Source organism: Mizuhopecten yessoensis, unplaced genomic scaffold (assembly GCF_002113885.1).
Source record: "Mizuhopecten yessoensis strain PY_sf001 unplaced genomic scaffold, ASM211388v2 scaffold5789, whole genome shotgun sequence".
Taxonomy (NCBI): Eukaryota; Metazoa; Mollusca; class Bivalvia; order Pectinida; family Pectinidae; genus Mizuhopecten; species Mizuhopecten yessoensis.
This window is the reverse complement of record NW_018406224.1, coordinates 704,031-724,584: the sequence shown is the minus strand read 5'-3', so window position 1 is coordinate 724,584 and position 20,554 is coordinate 704,031. Positions and strand designations below refer to the sequence as shown.

The following is a 20,554-nucleotide window of genomic DNA, read 5'->3' as shown; positions in this document are numbered from 1 at the left end:
AGCTTGTTTATGATGATTTTGTAATGCTTGCATCATTTCGGCTTCCAGAGAATGGTCATACTGTATTCAAAATGTAGCCATCCGGTAGAGTTATGCTCATAAATATATATGTACCATCTAGTATGGCAGTCACTCTGTCTCGCAAGAATGTTTCTGAGAGTACATGATTGTATGAAAATATGTTCCCTACTCAAATGGTCAGGACGAAGGAACACTGGAACTATAGATTTATTTAATGCTTGAACTAAAGACTGAAAGGTTTTTGGAATACTAGGCAGAGAAATGCTAAGAGCGAAACATTTAATTACAAGAGCTATCAGTTTTTTTCTTAACCCAAAACAGTAAAAGAGCATTTTGTGCAGTTTTGTTATATACTGAAGAAGAAAGAAATGGGGCAAATTACATATGGATTTTGAGAAACTGTTCTTTGACCAACCTGTTCTAGCTTTGCAGCCAGGGTCATCCAAGAGACAAAAATTGAGAATGAAGGCTGATTGATTCTTTGACAAGATATACGACACTTCTAAAAGGTCACCAATTATTTCAGATGACCTTCTTTATGCTTGAGAGTTCAAAGACTCTCTTCTTTATAGGATAACCTGTGTACAAGGGTTTAGGTCATTGCCAATAAAATAAAGAAATTAATATTGTTAAAACAAAGACAACATTTCATATGTGAACAGGATCTGTAAAACAAGTCCTTGATTGTTAAGAACACAAAACTACTAGTGGTTTCATCTTCGTAACGTTCTGTTTCAAATTCTCTTTAGTCTCTTTAAGTCAGTGTATCCAAAAGCAATTATAGATTTTGTTTTACATTTCGTGTACCTTAACATTTATGAGATTTCGCGAAGATAGGATGGCGACCTTCACCAATACATTTACTCTTCATTATGAGATGAATATTAACAACTGAGTATGAAATAGCCCCTAAAAGCAATGTAAAAACGAAAGCCTGATGATACAATATATATAAAAAATATAAAGAACAAATTCTAAAAAGTGACAAGAAAATTACATTTGATCTCAAAATTGATTGTTAACAAAATATTTATCAATCACGCCATGTGATAAAATAAATTGGAATTTGGAATTGTTTGTGACCTAACATGCACTGAAAGTTTTATTGTAGGCTTGAAACGACTTACGTAACCAATTACCTGTAATCAGTTGCATTGCTTTTAAGTGGACGCCAGGGAGCTGACTTAGGCCCTCACCTTTTTGGGCACAATGGGTACTTTGTTGTGCAAAATCAATACTTTCCACCACATTTTTGGACTTCATTTTTGCAAACATATTTGAAATAACACCACTTCTTCATACTATGATAAATGTTTGGTATACAAGAATAATAAGAAGGAAAAATTCTATATTTTACATTAAAATTTTCACAAAATGTACGATTTAAATCACATTCTGGATGATAAATATATTATAACAGCACTACATGAGAGTAAACGTCCTTTCCCAAGTAATACGATGCAAAAAATACGATTATTTTTCAGAATACTTTCAGGCTGATATATTTCATTTTTCGACCACCATGCTGTAATAAGGTTAATTATTCATCAAAATATTTAGAAGAATGATTCAAAGTAACAACACCGGATATATAAGGAATTGAAAAAAGTTAAAACAACAGTATGAATCTGGTAGCAATTCTGAAACAAAATTTATGAGGGGGCAGGCTCTAAGGTAATTTTAACATAGCTGGAAATAGTCCCTCTATAAAAAAAAGCCTAAATATACCACAGCCGCCAAAAATCATGATAACGGATAATATGCCTACTCCTAACACGATTTCTCACCCGGCTGAGAAATCGTGTTGTGAACGTCGCAATTTTAGCACGATTTCTCACCAGGGTGAGAAATCGTGCCGTAAGGGCCGGATGTTACTCCATGTAAAATAACAAACAGTGAGCTATATTGTTTGTAAAATATTGACAACTGAAATTAAGTTAACTTCTCGTGTCATCTTTCTTTGTAGTGGGAATATCATGTAATGCACCCGGCTGTTTATTCAATACGGGGAGTTAAACGTATTGTTGTTTTTTTAAATTCAGTTCACTTCTACCTTATTCTCGTGTTGTGTTTTGTACGAACAAAACATTGTACATTTGGTATCTATGTTGAAACGAGTTATTTATACGCCAACTATAAACTCCGAGAAAGTCGGAATCGACCAACCGACTCTATATTACTAGTATACTAGTGATACATACAGTAGCCCCTCCCGATCAGTTAAATGCAAAACAAGTGTGGGCATTGTTGTTGCTTTTCAAACTCTGGCAAAAATGGCGTCTTACATCAGTTTCGATTTCATATATGAGATTATATTAAGAAGTACATGTATACACTCATACTAGCTAAAAGAGCTGTTTGCGAATAAATACAACTTCTGTGAAACGAAAACAATTCAAAGGTTTTGTTTTTTTAGGTTTTTTTTATTGTTTAATGTCCTATTAACAGCTTAGGTCAGTTATGGACGTGCCTCCATGTGTGGTGTGTATGTGCATATGTGTATGTGTGCCGGAAACAGGGTATGTTGGTGAACATGCCTCTTACCTGAGTTTCTTTTTCGAGAGAACGATGAAACTAGTATATACTTATTATTGTAGCGAGTACCTAACGATGTTTTAATTAAAGCCGTGAAGAATTAATCCGTTATGAAATATATGCGAATCTAAGATTCGTTTCTCATGCTGACAGAAAAACGTCTAAAAGCATAGAAATCGACATTTTGACTTCCTTTTATTACTCTACAGTGCAAATGTATCTCTTGGGAGTTGTGCTCTTTGTGACGGTACTGTAAATTGAACTTATCTTCCATAAGAGTCATTGAACGTGCGTTTATAACATGACTTGTGTAATGTGTTGTATGGCACTGATAAATTGCTGTCTCCATGACAAGAGGACAATAATAATATGTTGACTTAAATATTTTTTAACAGTTTTCATTAGTTGTTTTTATTACTCTTTTAAGCCCTTTCAAAAATCAGTTATCTGTTGTGAACTGAAATTGTAAGTGTTACAATGTACATAATAAAGGATTTGGGCACATTTCCCTATTTTATACCTACATATCTTTCGAAGCAGTTTAGATCCAAATTGTTTACCTTTAGTACAATTAATGAGATCTTAATCGGCAAAATAACCCAGGTTCAGTTATATATTTCTCCCACAACCACTTAAGGTTTTCTTACTCCCGACTCGTTTGGTAAACCTGTTAGTGGTTAGTAAACATTTTTGGTTAACGCAAGTGGGTAGCACCATGGAAGTGATTTCATTGGTCAATCTTCTAATTACGATGTCAAGTAATACTTTGTTTCGTCATCTTCCATGGTAATGTCATACAGTGGTACATGCCAATTGATTCCGGAGTAGACACAGGTATGTATTCCCCAGAGAATCGTAGCCTAGATATAACATTTGAACGCTGTGGGAGAAAAACGTCCCCAGCCCCGTGATAGTTGATTATCATGTTTATCTCTCGTTACATGTATTTATTTTTCGAATTGTAAAATACACTCGGTAAACCTAGAGCCTTAATACAGTTTAAAAATTAACTTGAGTTAGATAAACATGACAACTAATTTTCACTCATTGGGGAACCTCTATTTAACCAACTCTCGTTAATTAATTTTCAAATTGTTGAAGACACTCAGTAAACCTGGTATTTTTGACAATCTGAAAATAACTCACTTGAGTTACATAAACTTAATAACCACCTTTCACTCGGACTTACCGTTTCTGTTACAAATATTCACAAAAAATCTTGAAATCTGTTAAAATTTTCTTATAACGTCACATGTTTTAAAGAGTTTTTTATTATGAATTAATGCATGTGCTTGACACACTTATATAGATAAACATATCACTTGTATAGACAATGAATCAAAACAATACACACAAGATATACTTACCAATACATGAAAATATGAAGGCTAATAGGAAATTGATCAAGCGATTATCCATCACTTTACTCCTGTTACCGTTGATGACGTTATCTAATGCAATGTCTTTCAGGTAATGAGTGAGTGACTACATTTGTTGTCTAGGTAACGTTATGCGAACAAATCTACACATAACACTTATTTTTGAACTTCACAACACGCTGTAAGAGTATCCGCACCAATTGTCATCCTAACACAGTTTGTATAGGACATAGAAAAAGTAGTACCATTGTCCAAAGAGCTACATCACTAATGCACACATTCTACAAAGTACATGAAGTATATCGATTGCACATCCTGTTCGCTGATATTTAGTTGGCAGCCAACCAATTACATGAGGTGGGCTAAATTTAAATATAAATATATACGCCATCGATTATATAACAATACGTTGAATAAGTTACAAATAATAATAGGTGACAAATAAGCATTAGCCCGAAAGGGCAGATAGACCCAGCGGTCAGTATTGTTTGTTATGTTATTTTACTTTCTATGTTTTCCTTCAAAAGGAATTGTTTCTTTATCAACTACTGTGTATATTGGTATAAATCGACGGACTATCAACTACTGTGTATTTTGGTATAAATCGACGGACTATCAATATTCTATGCCGTTCTGCCTGTATTCGACATGATCTTACTTCATACTTTCCTGTGATGAATTGGAATCAACTTATACTAGATAAACCTTTACTTGTTGTGAAAGTGGATATAGTACTATAACAGTATTAAACAAACCATTAATTGACAATTTACCAGACTAACCTTAAATTGATGGGATATAAGACAAACCAAGAAGGCTAGCAATACTAGAGATACAATTAAAAGAAAAGATACAAGAAAACGCATTAATGGCGGCGGCGAGATTAGACGCTCTAGTGATAAAAGATAAACCATTATCGTAATGGCGCTAGACAAAGCGTTAAAGTTACTGATGCTAGACAGAACATTATAAATTAAGGTAGTGGTACTAAAAACATTAAGGTTATTGATACTAGAAATTATAAAAGCTACCCACAGGAAGAAAAACAATATCAAATATTAACATATTCGAATCCAACACTGTTATAGAATCCATGAGTTACTTCCCGTTGAACGATCGACACGCTTTTACTGCCGAGTACTTGTACATGTATATCTCCTCTATATACCTTTTTAGTCGTAACAAAATGGGAGGCGAGGAGTATAAAATCCAGAATTATTTGAGTTTACAAATAAAGAAAAAATGACTGGTTAGTTTCAATTTATATAACGAGTGTGTAAATACTTCTCGCCACACTATCTGTATTTTGCAGCCCTATTCCATATACATTGTAGGTGATACATCATAACGAAAACAACGACAAGAACCACAATGTGAAGTATTGGTGTCGTCTTCTACGGCAATAAGCTAGCACTTTTTAGCTCACCTGCCTTAAGGGCAATTGAGCGTATGTCATTGTGCGGCCGCCGTCGTCCGTCAACCTTTCCTTTAAACAACTTCTGAAGAACCGACAGGCGTGGAGCCATGATATTTGGCTGAAAGCTTTGTTGGTAGGAGCCTGACAAAGTTTGAGAATGAAAATGACCTTGACCTACTTTCTAGGTCTCATTGGTCAAACACTTCAAACGACTTCTTCTGAAGAGCTGAAAGGTATAGAATCTTCATATGTGGCTGTTGGCTTCATGTGATAGAGCCCGACAAAGTTTGAGAATGAAAATGACGTTGACCTACTTTCAAGTTCACAGCAGTCAAATATGTCAAACTCTTCAAACGACTTCTTCTAAAGAACTAAAAGGTATAGAATCTAGATATTTAGCTGGTTGCTTCCTGGGATAAAGCCAGACAAAGTTTGAGAATGAAAATAACCTTGATCTACTTTCAAGGTCTCAGGGGTCAAATGTGTCAAACAATTCAAACGACTTCTTCTGAAGAACTGAAAGGTATATGATCCTCATATTTGGCTGGTGGCTTCGCGTGATAGAGCCCGACAAAGTTTGAAAATGATAATGACGTTGACCTACTTTCAAAGTCACAGTAGTCAAATATATCAAACACTACAAATGACATCTAATGAAGATCTGAAAGGTATAGAATTTTCATATTTGGCTGGTGGCTTACTAGGATAGAGCCCGACAAAGTTTGAGAATGATAATGACCTTGACCTACTTTTAAGGTCTTAGGGATCAAATGTGTCAAACACTTCAAACGATTTCTTCTGAAGAACTGATAGGTATACAATCTTCATATTTGGCTGTTTGCTTCCTGGGATAGAACCCGACAAAGTTTAAAAAAGAAAATGACCTTGACCTTCTTACAAGGTCACAGGGGTCAAATATGTCAAACATTTAAACGACTCCTTCTGAATCATCTTGGAGCATAAATTTATAATATTTGGCTGGGATGGAGTTTGCGCATATTTGTAGTACAGGACAATATAAATTAAGAATTTAGGTGAGCGATAGAGGCCGTCTTGTCTTGTTTCCGGGTTTTTTACTCTAAGAAACGCATTATTTAAAATGTATTATAATTTAATTATCTGAATAAATTGTTATACTACTAGCCAGAGACTGTCTACACGAACTGGTCACTATACTCAACAACTGTTTTGAAGTAAAATATCATTCTTGAAAAAAATATTTGTTGCTATATATATATATCAATGTGCAACGCATGACTGGAAACGACGTTGATAACTTGCAAAACACATTAGACAAAAGCATATATGGAACAAGTAAGTTTAGTAGATTACGCATTCTTCCCCTTCGCACGGAATAAAGTGCTCCGTAGATTCATACAATTGGCTTTGTTCATTGTAAGTCTATTTAAGGACTGACCTTCATTTTGACTGCGTATACGGTAGTATGAACGCAGTTGGAAACGAACATATTATATGGAGCGCGTTAGCGCTCCCTAAAGAATATGTTCGTTGCCAACTGCGTCCATACTACCGTATACGCAGTCAAAATGAAGGTCAATTCTTATATTTACATATTTTCGTACTATGATGGTACACTCAGAATAAAGCTAACTCCAATACATTTGCTTTTATATTGGTACAAAGCCTCTGTAACGTGCGTAAATCCAAACAAAATGAACAGCCTACAGCCTGCGAGCAGCGATGGATCTCCAACGTTACCATTATGACGTCACAAAGTAAATTACGTCATCAATAGGAAACAATGGTCTCCAAGGAATCTCACTGCGTATACGGTAATGTATACGCAATCACGGTTTACACAGCTTCAATGGGAGCGAATGTAAATATATATCTTGTGACGTTTAAATATTTGGCGATATATCCTTAAGTGTTATTGACTGGGATAATCTAAATGTATTGGACTGAGGGAACAAATTTATCTGTTAAAGCGGCAAATAAAGGAAGCAATCTGGATAGCCGTAGTTGGTCTGTTCTGAATCGAGATGAGTGGTATCATAGACACATACCTATTGTCCTATTACCAGGTAATAAGCTGATTTATAACAGAGATACACAAAAATAATGGATCAGAATATCAAGAGAATACCATGTATGAAACTATTCCTTGTTTTGACGCAGTCGTTAATTCTTAAATTATTTTGAACAACAATTAACGACGTCGTTGACTATTAACTTTTAACGACTCGCAAACTATGGTTTAACGACATCGTTATATTAGCTTAACGATAGTTTTGGATAACCGGGCCCTGGTGTTTGATCAGCCTGACGTTACTGACGTTTAGTGAGTTAATTAGCCGAAGTAAAATGGTATATATATTTATAACAATATAAAAGCGAGTAAAAAACACTGAAAATCGTTTTAATAAAAAAACGTGCATCAGTCTTTCTTTCTACCAGAAGATGTATAATAATGTCGATACTCTCACAAGAAAAACACTATACGATGTCGGTCCTCTCACAGACGTACTTCTGATCAAGACTGCAGTGATCATCGCTGAGATCCTTATCCACTATTCTACCACAATCAGCGGAGTTAGCGAACAATCTTTCTATGCAAAAATCGTTTAGTTTGACGTCGTCCCAGTAGGTTTGGTCGACCCCCTCCCCGTTCAACCACACCCAGTTACCCTCGTTTGCCGAATCTGTGGCGCCAATCCACAGACGTTCGTGGTCATAGACCATGTTTCCTGTAAACACAAAAATATGTATTTAGGATAACCCTAGTAAAACGCATGACCAATCTCAATCCAAAATCCTACTGTCACACATATTCAAATAACAACTTTTGAATTGATTTTTAAAAGGTGGGGTTCTTAATCTGTCCACGCATGGATTTTATTCAAACTTTGCAATTTTATTATTCTGGTGAAACCAATATTATTATTTTAAAGTTTGTAAAGAAAAGGCAGAAAGGGCCTGTATTGGTGTTTTCCTTGAAAATTAGGGTGTACCCCAATAGTTGAAGTCATAAGTACACACAATCAGGATTGATTTTATAGATGTTTCAAATTATATTTGTGTGGACACTGAGCATACCATTAATATGTAATTTGTATGTTTTAAGAGTTTAATATAAAAATGAACTGGCTTACAAGACCAGACTCCATTTAAAGTATCGATAAACAAATCACACTGAACATTCAAAGTCTATTTTTTAAGTTTTCTTGAGTGTCTCATCTTCGTAAGTCTTTAAAAATAGTTGACATCATCATCAACAACATATCAGCATCATCTACAATGTATGATCATGATCATTATCATTATCATTATTGCTGACAATTAAATGTATAACATGAAAAAACCTGTATACAGTATATCTGGACCTTGTTCAGCAAGTAGCAGAATATATAGCGGAACATTTTACTTCCTCATGTTACTTTGAGGTTTGGGTGCATTACATTCAACCGGTTTGCTCCGGGGTCAGATTAATTCTAGACATAAATCACAAACAAAATACAATGTATGAATTCAGTTTGATGTTGTAGATTTCACAGATCCTATCAAAGACTTTTACTGTACTTGCCCCACTGGTAAGCAAACTGTTGGAATGTGTGCAAAAGCAAACTTCATCAGAACTATCTTGTAAACGTGTGTCTAATTCTAAGAAGTCAGTTGTTTGCTGATATGGGGTTTCGTCTGCGATAGCCCAGTTGGTAGAGAGTCCTTGTACTCGGAAGGTCTTTGGTTTGTGCCCCAATCTAGCCTGATCCAGTCTAGCCTGTGCGCTGATCATTTATATATCCCCCCACCACACAACTTTCTTTAGCTATGGGACGATGGGTGATTGATACAGGAGTATGGAAATAAACCAAACACTGATTGTTTTCTGCCAAAATGCAATACAAGTAGTAGGCAAATTAAGGTAGTATAACCAAATCTGTTTATTTGCCCTAAAAAAAACCTCCCCCTTCTTGAAATTTGGTATGCATCCATACTATCGGACATTCGTTTTTCCAAATTAATGGATAGTGATACAAGTTATGCATATACTGACAGTAAAACATCATGATTGGAAAATGTGCATCTGTGACCTAGATTTAGATAAATACAAGCTTGTGTTGAAGAGATTCAACAGTATGGAAAAAACACTTTCCCGATGTTTAATTTTAGATATATATCTTTGATAGTTGATAGTAAGATAACCAAAATAAATTTTGATATAACATTTTAATGAGACACTCTGTGGAACTTCGAAAATTTGTTGTTTGAAATAACATACTTTAGCAATTTCAACAGAAAAATGATGACAACCTGGTCAGTTTTTGTTTACTGTCAACTAAACTATCTTACCGACGTATTCAAATTTGGCATAATGTTAAATGCTAGCATGTCTGTAATCAATATAAACATTGTTCATGGAAAAAATACAGAAAGAGAAATGTTATGGAGCTTCAAAGGGAGGTAACATGCATTCATTTGACAAAATGCATGTCAGGCCATGTAGGGATTTTCGTTATGCATGATTTCGATGAAAACTTATTGTTTCTGTTCAGCCATGGTATGATTAAAGTACTTGTAAAGTTTCATGAAAATCCTTGCGTGGGAAGGGTCTATCGGAATTTTAACATAGGCAAGAACCCCACCTAATAAACCAAGCGACGTACGTATAACACATTTCACTGTCTCGTCATAAAACTGGATGTATTATGGTGTACGACATATCTACAAAGTAGATATACATATAATTATATTTAAACAAATCTAGTTGAATGTGTTGCATGTATGTTGGTACATATTTAGATTTATATATATTTTTTATATATACATTTATGCCTTGCTATCTACAGATATTTGCAATACGGTTAAGTATATTTGTATACATATGTCATAGGATATTTTTAGTTTGTAAAGTGACATACCTAGATACTCGGAAAGTGCGTTCAATTTTTGTTCTGTGTCGATGATGACGAGTCGACCATGGTTCATTTCACAACTCGCCTTGGCGTCGTCCCAGTCGACGGCATCGGTAAATATTTTCACACAGATGTGTCCGTCCTGTAAAAATTCAAATCCGGCTCGGACACAACCTACAAGAGAAATCGATAAGGAAACACGAATTCAGTGTACTGAGATGCTATCAACGATACAGAATTAAGTAAAAAAAAACACCATCTTACAAGACAAATTCAGATCTCAAAGCGTATACGTCATACAATGCTTATACTTATATATATCATTTTTTTAAGTTTTGGTTAAGAGTTCAATGACAAGACACACTAGTAAGTTAGGAAATATCAAAAAATAGGAAAGATAAACTGTAATACCACTTAAATCCAGAGTCAAAGATTAGTCGTTCCGGAAGGGGAGTGAGTCATGCATTACATGCAATCGGAAACCGTCGGTACTTTGCGTAAACGTGAAATTTTCGTGAAACGTCTAAATGTCAACGGTTCCCGATTGTGACATGAAGCAGCCGCCATTTCATCTGGTGTCGAATTCAACAGCCACAGTGAACATTGTTTTCCAGTTTTCAAGACTTTAATTCTATATTTTGAAACTAGGTCAGGATAATCAGTCGTTAAAACCTTTTGATGGTATCTTTTATTATGTTACTAATTGTTGATTTCCTCTATTCGACAGCTAAGGATTAGATAAGTTGAATGGCCATTAGATAAATAGTGATCTATTAATATATCCAACGGTTACCCATTAGATATATGAATAGACCTTTACCTGTTCAAAAGTTTGATATTTGAATATTATCAACAGTAAAACGAAACTTCAATAACACTGGGTTTTTTTCAAATGCGTGATAAATAAAAATGATAAGTATCACATCAAAACGTAGATTGCATGCAAACAGTTGAAAATGAATAGGAAATGAACACTGAATGTAATGCTTTATGAAAAAAAATGATCAACTTCAGAGTAAACATATGCAAACCATTTCTCGAGACTTTATTCTTTCTTCCAATCATAGGGTTCATTATTTTTGAAGATAAGTACAGTGTATTACCTCAATCTTTTTAATCTTCTCCAAAGCTCGATATTTCAAACATGGACATGTATCACTAGTATCTGTAATTAGGCTAGGATGTTAACAAGCATGTCTCCTTTGTGACATTTTAATGTTGTTAACAATCAATCGTTTATTATGACTACTTCTATTTGATGTAATGCTGTTACCATTCCTATATTAGGGTTCATTTAAATATTTATCAGTATCAATTACTGTTAACCATTTATGAATTCTAGATTAATCAGTCAATCGTAGCCAATTTAATACGCTTTTTACTAATTGGTACATAGTTATTAAATCAATGTACTTTTTGTTTAATTTTAGCAAGTTGCAAACCAGAACTATTTTTCTTCTTTCCCTTAACTAAAACACTAAGGACAAAATCAGTAACTGAATCGTAATCTTATAGCTAATATGTATGATAAACAAACCATCTCACAGGCTCATCACACCTGCACTTACTGGTCATCAAAGAAATCGGAACATCTTATTTGTCTGCCGCATAACTTGTGACTTTGCTAAAACTTAAGGTACATTGATGATTACTGAACCATGACACACTAGCGTGAGTCTGTTAGTGAATGCATTTGACATGAGGAGTCTCTAGTTTAACCCTAGAGGATATCCATATCCCATTCATATTGGTGTCCATCCAACGATCTCGGCTCAATAGGGGTACATCTATATACTATATACATGTATGTGTTTTAGGAAGGATAAATCGCTCGTTTGGTGATACACAAGAGGAAGTACCGTCTCTGGCTTCGGCCCCCGACAGTAAGTGCTGCCACTGGCTTATCCAACACCAGCTCGTGACTACCTCTATTCACTCTCCTATGGTATCAATATAGTACAATTCTCTAAAGGAAGAATGTTCAGGGAACAAAACAAGAGAAAAATCATGAAATGAATAAATTACAAACTTTTCTTATTCTTGTAAATGATCTCTGTAGATCCAAGAACAGACACTGTACTGGTTCCCGTAGGAGTTTGTAATTGGCTGTACCCTTGGCAGATACCCGTGACGTCACTAAAGCCAAATACCAAACAACCCGTAACGGATGCGCAGATGGACGCACAGTCGAACGGACGTCGGACTGCTGACGTAAATACCACCGTCCCTGTTGTTGTTTGCCACGTGGTGTCTGAATCAGTCTGCCAGTATTCCGACACTTGAGTACTCACCACACTGCCTGTGAGTATCACAAAGACATGAAGATCACGGTAAGCATTAGCTAATTTACACATTCATCAGTAAAAAAAGCTTTAAAAAATCATATAAAATAAGTTCACTTTTCAAATGTGTCTAAACGTTTCGATATGAGCGTCGTGCCGAGTTTAAATTAAAACTTCGATAAAGAAATACAACAATTTCATATAAAATGGAAACAAAAGCAAGGCCTTTTTTATCATGTCATGTCATATATGATAATTTTCTGATTTTTTTACCATCGCCATATGTTTGAGTGACGTCATAGAGGACAGAGGTGGCACGAGTATAAAGCTAGAGTACATTGAGGACAGAGGTGGCACGAGTATATAGCTAGAATACATAGAGGACAGAGGTGGCACGAGTATATAGCTAGAGCACATAGAGAACAGAGGTGGCACGAGTATATAGCTAGAGCAAATAGAGGACAGAGGTGGCACGAGTATAAAGCTAAAGTACATAGAGGACAGAGGGGGCACGACTATATAGCTAGAGTACATCGAGGACAGAGGTGGCACGAGTATATAGCAAGAGTACATAGAGGACAGAGGGGACACGAGTATATAGCTAGAGAACATAGAGGACAGAGGTGGCACGAGAATATAGCTAGAGCACATAGAGGACAGAGGAGGCACGAGTATATAGCTAGAGTACATTGAGTGGAGAACTGACCTGTAGAGGTGACACGAGTATATAGCTAGAGTACATAGAGGACAGAGGTGGCACGAGTATATAGCCAGAGTACATAGAGGTCAGAGGTGGCACAAGTATATAGCTGGAGTACATAGAGGACAGAGGTGGCACGAGTTTAAGCTAAAGTACATAGAGGACAGAGGTGGCACCAGTATATAGCTAGAGTACATAGAGGACAGAGGTGGCACGAGTATATAGCTAGAGTACATAGAGGACAGAGGTGGCACGAGTATATAGCTAGAGTACATAGAGGACAGAGGTGACACGAGTATATAGCCAGAGTACATAGAGGACAGAGGTGTCACGGGTATATAGCTAGGGTACATAGAGGACAGAGGTGGCACGAGTATATAGCTAGAGTACATAGAGGACAGAGGTGTCACGGGTATATAGCTAGGGTACACAGAGGACAGAGGTGACACGAGTATATAGCTAGAGTACATAGAGGACAGAGGTGACACGAGTATATAGCTAGAGTACATAGAGGACAGAGGTATCACGGGTATATAGCTAGGGTACATAGAGGGCAGAGGTGACACGAGTATATAGCTAGAGTACATAGAGGACAGAGGTGACACGAGTATATAGTTAGAGTACATAGAGGACAGAGGTGGCACGAGTATAAAGCTAGAGTACATAGAGGACAGAGGTGGCACGGGTATATAGCTAGGGTACATAGAGGACAGAGGTGGCACGAGTATATAGCTAGAGCACATAGAGGACAGAGGTGGCACGAGTATATAGCTGGAGTACATTGAGGACAGAGGTGGCACGAGTATAAAGCTAGAGTACATAGAGGACAGAGGTGGCACGGGTATATAGCTAGGGTACATAGAGGACAGAGGTGGCACGAGTATATAGTTAGAGTACATAGAGGACAGAGGTGGCACGAGTATAAAGCTAGAGCACATAGAGGACAGAGGTGGCACGAGGATGTAGCTGGAGTACATTGAGGACAGAGGGGGCACGAGTATAAAGCTAGAGTACATAGAGGACAGAGGTGGCACGAGTATATAGCCAGAGTACATAGAGGACAGAGGTGGAACGAGTATATAGCTAGAGTACATAGAGGACAGATGTGGCACGAATATATAGCTATATTTCATAGAGGACAGAGGTTAGCACGAGTATATAGCTAGAGTACATAGAGGACAGAGGGGGCACGAGTATATAGCTAGATTTCATAGAGGACAGAAGTTAGCACGAGTATATAGCTAGAGTACATAGAGGACAGATGTGGCAAGAATATATAGCTATATTTCATAGAGGACAGAGGTTAGCACGAGTATATAGCTAGAGTACATAGAGGACAGAGGTGACACGAGTATATAGCTAGAGTACATAGAGGACAGAGGTGGAACGAGTATATAGCTAGAGTACATAGAGGACAGAGGTGGCACGAGTATATAGCTAGAGTACATATATGACAGAGGTGGCACGAGTATATAGCTAAAGTACATAGAGGACAGAGGTTAGCACGAGTATATAGCTAGAGTAAATAGAGGACAGATGTGGCACGAGTTTATAGCTGGAGTACATAGAGGACAGAGGTGGCACGAGTATATAGCTAGAGTACATAGAGGACAGAGGTGGCACGAGTATATAGCTAGAGTACATTGAGTGGAGAACTGACCTGTACGTAGATGGAGAGAGAGAGGAAGAGTGGGATCTCCTGAGGGTTTCTGCGGAACACATGATAGATTAATCAAGAACAAAATACCATTCTTTCATTGATGACAAGTTGTTTTGATATCGTTATGCATTTTCGTCAGAAATGTGATTTCTGCGGTGAGAAAGTAAGTCAAAATACATTTTTGACTCCAAATGCCTACCGTCTTTTTTCACATTCACTAACACATATAGCAAGAAACGAAACAGATTGTTTCACTGTATAGGAACTGTCATATGGTGGACTGGATATATGTCGTTTTTTTCGCACATAATGGGTAATTAGTGTGGTAAGCATACGTAAAATATTCAGTAAACTTGCCTGTTACTATTGTCAACGAATATCATTGTAAATAGTGTCGATGAACAGGTGCCCATTGACTTTAACTATAAATTAAAAGAGTGACTAAAAGTGTCAAAAAGCACAAAACATATTTTGTCGATGTACCTTCAACACGATGTACCTTCAACATGATTCATACACATCAACTTAAAAAATATCATACTTACCAATTAACAGGTTGAAAACGAGGAGTGTCCACCCTGTTGTCATTACGTAACACTTTGCTTGGTGATATACTTTTCCGGTTAAGTACATATATATGATGTTTACGCAATATTGTATGTCACAAGAGTGCTAATGACGTATTCAACAGTAATGACGTCTAACGCAGGTTGTAACAATACTGATGATGTGTAAGTTTAAAAATGCATCTTATATACATTGTAGCACAGCATTTCCGATGACGTTTAGTGTAGATTGTGTCGCATAGCATATATTTCAGTCCTTGCTGTTTGATTTATACTTAATACGTGTTCTGTTTGATCTTTGAATAAACCATCCCTGCTATAAGACCTGGCTGTAGATGATCCTAGGTTATGTCTCTTACTGTATCTCGCATAACAATAAAGCTCACTTTATGAAAAATACAATGCTTTTCGGCTTTGGTAATCAATAGTTATTCACGTACTATCACTAAATAGGGGACATCCTTTTTGAAATCCATTTATTATTGACAATAAAATTTTCCGAAATGAGAAATAGTGGACAACCGATGAGCAAAGTACTAGAACCTTTAGTAAGAATTATGAAGCAATGTCTGAATAAGGGGTTTATTGACTGCTCTTTTACAAACCTTGTACAAAGGACAAGTGGACATTGTTTAAACCTTTTTACTACCCACAGTAAAGCCGTATCGAATATCACTTGGTGTGTGTCTAACGGTATTTAGATAAGATATCGAACAAACATGCCTGATGACTACCTAATGTTCGTAGATTCTACACATATAAACTGATGTTTGTACTTTAAATGTGTTTTAATTTCAATACCTGGATTTCCCTTTTAGAAGGTTTTTTTAAACAGATATCCAAATACTAATGATGAACCTCCTATTCACCGCAGTACGCCCTATGCTTTAAATAAATGACGCATATGGTTTACATAAACAGAACTGAACGACCAGAACAGTACATTGTATTATACATTCCAGCGTCCATAGTTGTCATCGTATTACAAACATTCTGTGGGTTGATTTTTCACGTCAATCTTAAATTCAAAACGGCAATAGCTTTTGCTATGTTCGTTTCTTGCGAAAATAGTGGCGAAAATATCTGTTTTTCTAAATAATTGACCTTTGGTACAGTTTTGAAAAAGTACACGTGACCATTATACCCTTGAAAACGAGTGAATAAAATTTTATTTGCTCTTTCATTCTTTGAAAAATAAGAAGAAACAAGATTAATTGTATTATACGCATCTTTATATATATTTATAAATATATAGGTATTTTTTTTGCTCATAACGAACTCTAATAATCTGATCAGCCAATGTTGAACATTTTAACTGATGCCGGAGTTCTACAATAACAATTCGCAGAGAGATGTTTGTATACGCAGAATAACATGGTTTGATATCATAGCAATATAGACAAGTATCGAGTAAGCTTTTGTACTTTTAACGATCTTACAGATTAAAAATGTTACCTAATTAATTTTCCAATAATGATCAAAGTAAACTTGCTGCGGAGTCTTACAAACTGACAAGTCAGTTCCTTCCAAAGGTCCAAAAACAATCGAACAACCGGATGTCGTAACGTCGTCCATTAATCCGTCCAAATGCTAAGAAAACACACTGTACAACCGTATGTCGTTATGTTTCCAATATCTCCGTCGAAACGTTCACAAGCAGATGTCGTGGGGTCGGCCCTTACTCAGTCAAAAGGTACATATGACGGTCATTGGTAGTAATCTCTCCCAGATAGCACTGCAATCCCCTTCATTCACCTGTGCGAGAGCCTCACGCTATTTAAGTAGATGTTCGCATAACGCTATGCTTTAAAGTTATCAATTAATTTCTGTCTTCATCTCACATAAACCCAGGATTTTACATTAACATGATTATTCAGGCCGATAACCCCGACCTCTAGGTCAATTGATATAGTCCGTAGGCCGTTTATAGAGGTTTTATCATATGTCTTCTATTTCCTAGGTACATATAGATTCATATTAAGATAAGGATTTACTCATTTATTATAACTGAACCACCTACAGCGATAGTATAATGACAATACTAACAAGTTCCCACTAGCTATATTACATTTACTTTTCCCAGTGTATCTTCTTATCCAACTGAGTTTCTGTATTTCAATATGCATGTGCGACATCGCATCATAATTTGATAACCCAATTTTATGATATATTTGTTTACTGACTTTTATCAAATAGTGTGTGCTTATATGTTTATGAGGGAAGAGCGGGCACAGTATCAATCTTAACATTTCTTTTGTAATTCATATATATGTCACATGTCATATAAGCAACCCACTACCCTGCCTGAGAATCTTATGCTGCAACATACAAGGCTACACAGATTTTAATTTGACTATAGGACGAGAAAACCCTCTGCTGTCAGCTAAAACCCTATATTAGTATATAATGAGTATGACATCATAATGGATATACCTCTTCAGAAGTGATTCTGAATGACATATCATATAACTTGGATGTATGTTAAATGTATGTATTGCCAATCAAATTATCACGTGTATACTCAACATTAAAAGAAATATTCAATCCATATTATCAACTACGGCTGACTTACAACTGGTTCTCTTTAAATATAGCAAATATATCTACATCAACTTCTGGCACGACCAGCACACCAGAATTAAATTCGCCCAATGTGATACTGTGCGTCATTGATCGGATAGTCCGAAACAACTCTCACCTTTTATTTATAAACATTTTTGATGGGACGGGTATAGTCTGAACGTCCTCCATAAGGTCTCTGTGATGAAAACGCGCACCGAGTTTGGTAAGCACTACACTTACTAATTTCTGGTATATCGGAGAAATACACAATGTTTACTATACACGGATGAAAAGTGTTATCTCTGCCGCTGAGCTGATACAAATATCAACTACGACTATTTAGAACCTTTAAGGAAATATTTTTCTGGACAGGATATATTTCGTCACGAGTTATGGCAATTTAGTCTGTTTGTCTCGTTACTGAACGCGATGCCACAGAGGTCCGACGGAACATACCTCGTGTGTAACATAATATAGTGAAATCTAAAACATACCTCGTGTGTAACATGATATAGTGAAATCTAAAACATACCTCGTGTGTAACATGATATAGTGAAATCTAAAACATACCTCGTGTGTAACATAATATAGTGAAATCTAAAACATACCTCGTGTGTAACATAATATAGTGAAATCTAAAACATTCCTCGTGTGTAACATAATATAGTGAAATCTAAAACATTCCTCGTGTGTAACATGATATAGTAAAATCTAAAACATACCTCGTGTGTAGCATGATATAGTGAAATATAAAACACAATTCGCTCCTACAGATTTAGGCAGCTTGAAAGAAGATTGAAATGTTGAACTGGCAGAGCTTATACATACTCTTTCTATCTGTGTACAGAAAGTATTGCGGATATTCTCCGGTATACCAGGAAACATCAATTGAACTTCGAACCGAACATGTTGAACAATTGTTTTAACAGAGACCATGAGGAGGAAGTTCTGACTATCTCCGCCCAATCAAAATATCAAAAGGAAATAGTCCGTTATCTTGGACTATTGCTCGAAGGCTCCAGGAAATAAGATTGAATCCCTGAATGGCCTGTTCCGTATGATTTAAACGTATTACACTAAGCAAGGTCTGCTCTCTCACACATATATGACTTTGTCATAAGACAATTATCATCAGCAAGATGCCCATCTTCAGATATCCAGGCGCAGTCGGCGGTATACTTATTCCCCGAATACCCGCTACTGTAGTTGTTGATTTGATAGGATGTCAAGTAGGCGGTGATAAGGCTGGCCCCATTAAGCCATACCCATGATCCATCGCTGTCCTTGTCGTTGATACCTATCCATAATACTGCAGAGGTTATATTCTCTGTAAACGGAAAAATATTTTTGTAGTCTTTCTTTATTCTTAAATTGATACTCATACGAAGCTAAGATAAAGTTCCATGTTGGTAAAGCGGTATAGCTGATTGATGCAACCAGCGTCTTTAACCCCTATATTACCGACACCTACCCAAAAGCGGTAGCTAGGAGTGATGATCAGAGCTGCGGACGGGTATTTCCCAGCACGGCGATTTAATACATTGTACCGGAGATTGTGAACTTGAGACATGAACGGGACACAAATCATATAATATATTTATATCGTATTAAATAAATGTAACATGTATAAACTCCACACAAAACAATACAGAACGTACTATCTAGATTAGAATAGATTAATGCAGCTTTTTCTAAGAGTTAACATCACGAAATATGTATTTTGCATGTTGTTGTTTTTTTACTCAATTTGAAGCGAAGTTTATGTTTGAAAAGCAATTTATAGCGAACATTTACCTAAATAATTGACAAATGCCTCAAACTTTTGAGCGTTGTCAATAACGGCAAGTCGGCCATGATCTTGTTCACACTGCGTCTTTGCGTCGTTCCATGTTAAGGCATTGTCGTGTTTCTTCACACATAGAGGTCCGTCGTCCAATAGTACATAACCTGCCCGAACACAACCTGATGTGGAAGAGGAGTTGGACGAAATTAGATAGTCAATTAGTTGAAACAAGAGGAGTACAGAATATTGGACTTGTGAAAATACTACGCATTGTTAATAGTGAATTTTATGTGGCTAATAGTAAGCACGAGACTACAATGAACGTGTAAATAACAACACGTAACTACCATTTTATAATAAAAAGTATACGAGACTATAATTTAAGTGCTAGTAACATGCAGCAGACTTTAAATGTAGTGTTACTGTATTAGCAATGAGGACACAACGACTACTGTGTTAACAGAATATATGAGATTACAATTAAAGTGCAAGTAACATGCGCAGACCTTTATTTATACTGAATAAAACAGCAACAGTTGTGTTCATCAGTGTCTATCAGTATAAACAAAAAGTGTTAATGCTGAACCCAAGTCTACAGTGATAGTATTGATAAGGTACATGTGAATGTTTCTAAAAAAAGAATTATTTACTTTTAATGCCCGNTATTGCACAAGGTCCGTTTATTATTCACACTTCATTGATATTTTAACAAAGGTGTATTGTCAAAATGGGGGGTCAGTTTGAAAGGAATTAAAACCAACTAATTCTTGTTTTG

General features: G+C 36.2%; 2 protein-coding genes across 2 annotated transcripts in view; both read right to left on the bottom strand.

Annotated features, from left to right (window-relative positions):
• LOC110451077 overlaps positions 1-4,197 on the bottom strand; it is a 45,866-nt gene extending 41,669 nt beyond the window's left edge. The window contains exon 1 of the mRNA XM_021498931.1: positions 3,924-4,197. Coding sequence (XP_021354606.1) covers positions 3,924-3,975 — 52 coding nt within the window. The 5' untranslated portion in view covers positions 3,976-4,197. The remainder of the gene's footprint in view (positions 1-3,923) is intronic.
• A 3,612-nt stretch (positions 4,198-7,809) lies between these two features.
• The window catches only part of LOC110451103 (C-type mannose receptor 2-like), a 20,284-nt gene continuing 7,539 nt past the window's right edge, over positions 7,810-20,554 (bottom strand). The window contains exons 2-5 of the mRNA XM_021498963.1: positions 19,791-19,958; positions 19,096-19,323; positions 10,233-10,400; positions 7,810-8,060 (exon numbers count right to left, since the gene is read on the bottom strand). Coding sequence (XP_021354638.1) covers positions 7,810-8,060; positions 10,233-10,400; positions 19,096-19,323; positions 19,791-19,958 — 815 coding nt within the window. The remainder of the gene's footprint in view (positions 8,061-10,232; positions 10,401-19,095; positions 19,324-19,790; positions 19,959-20,554) is intronic.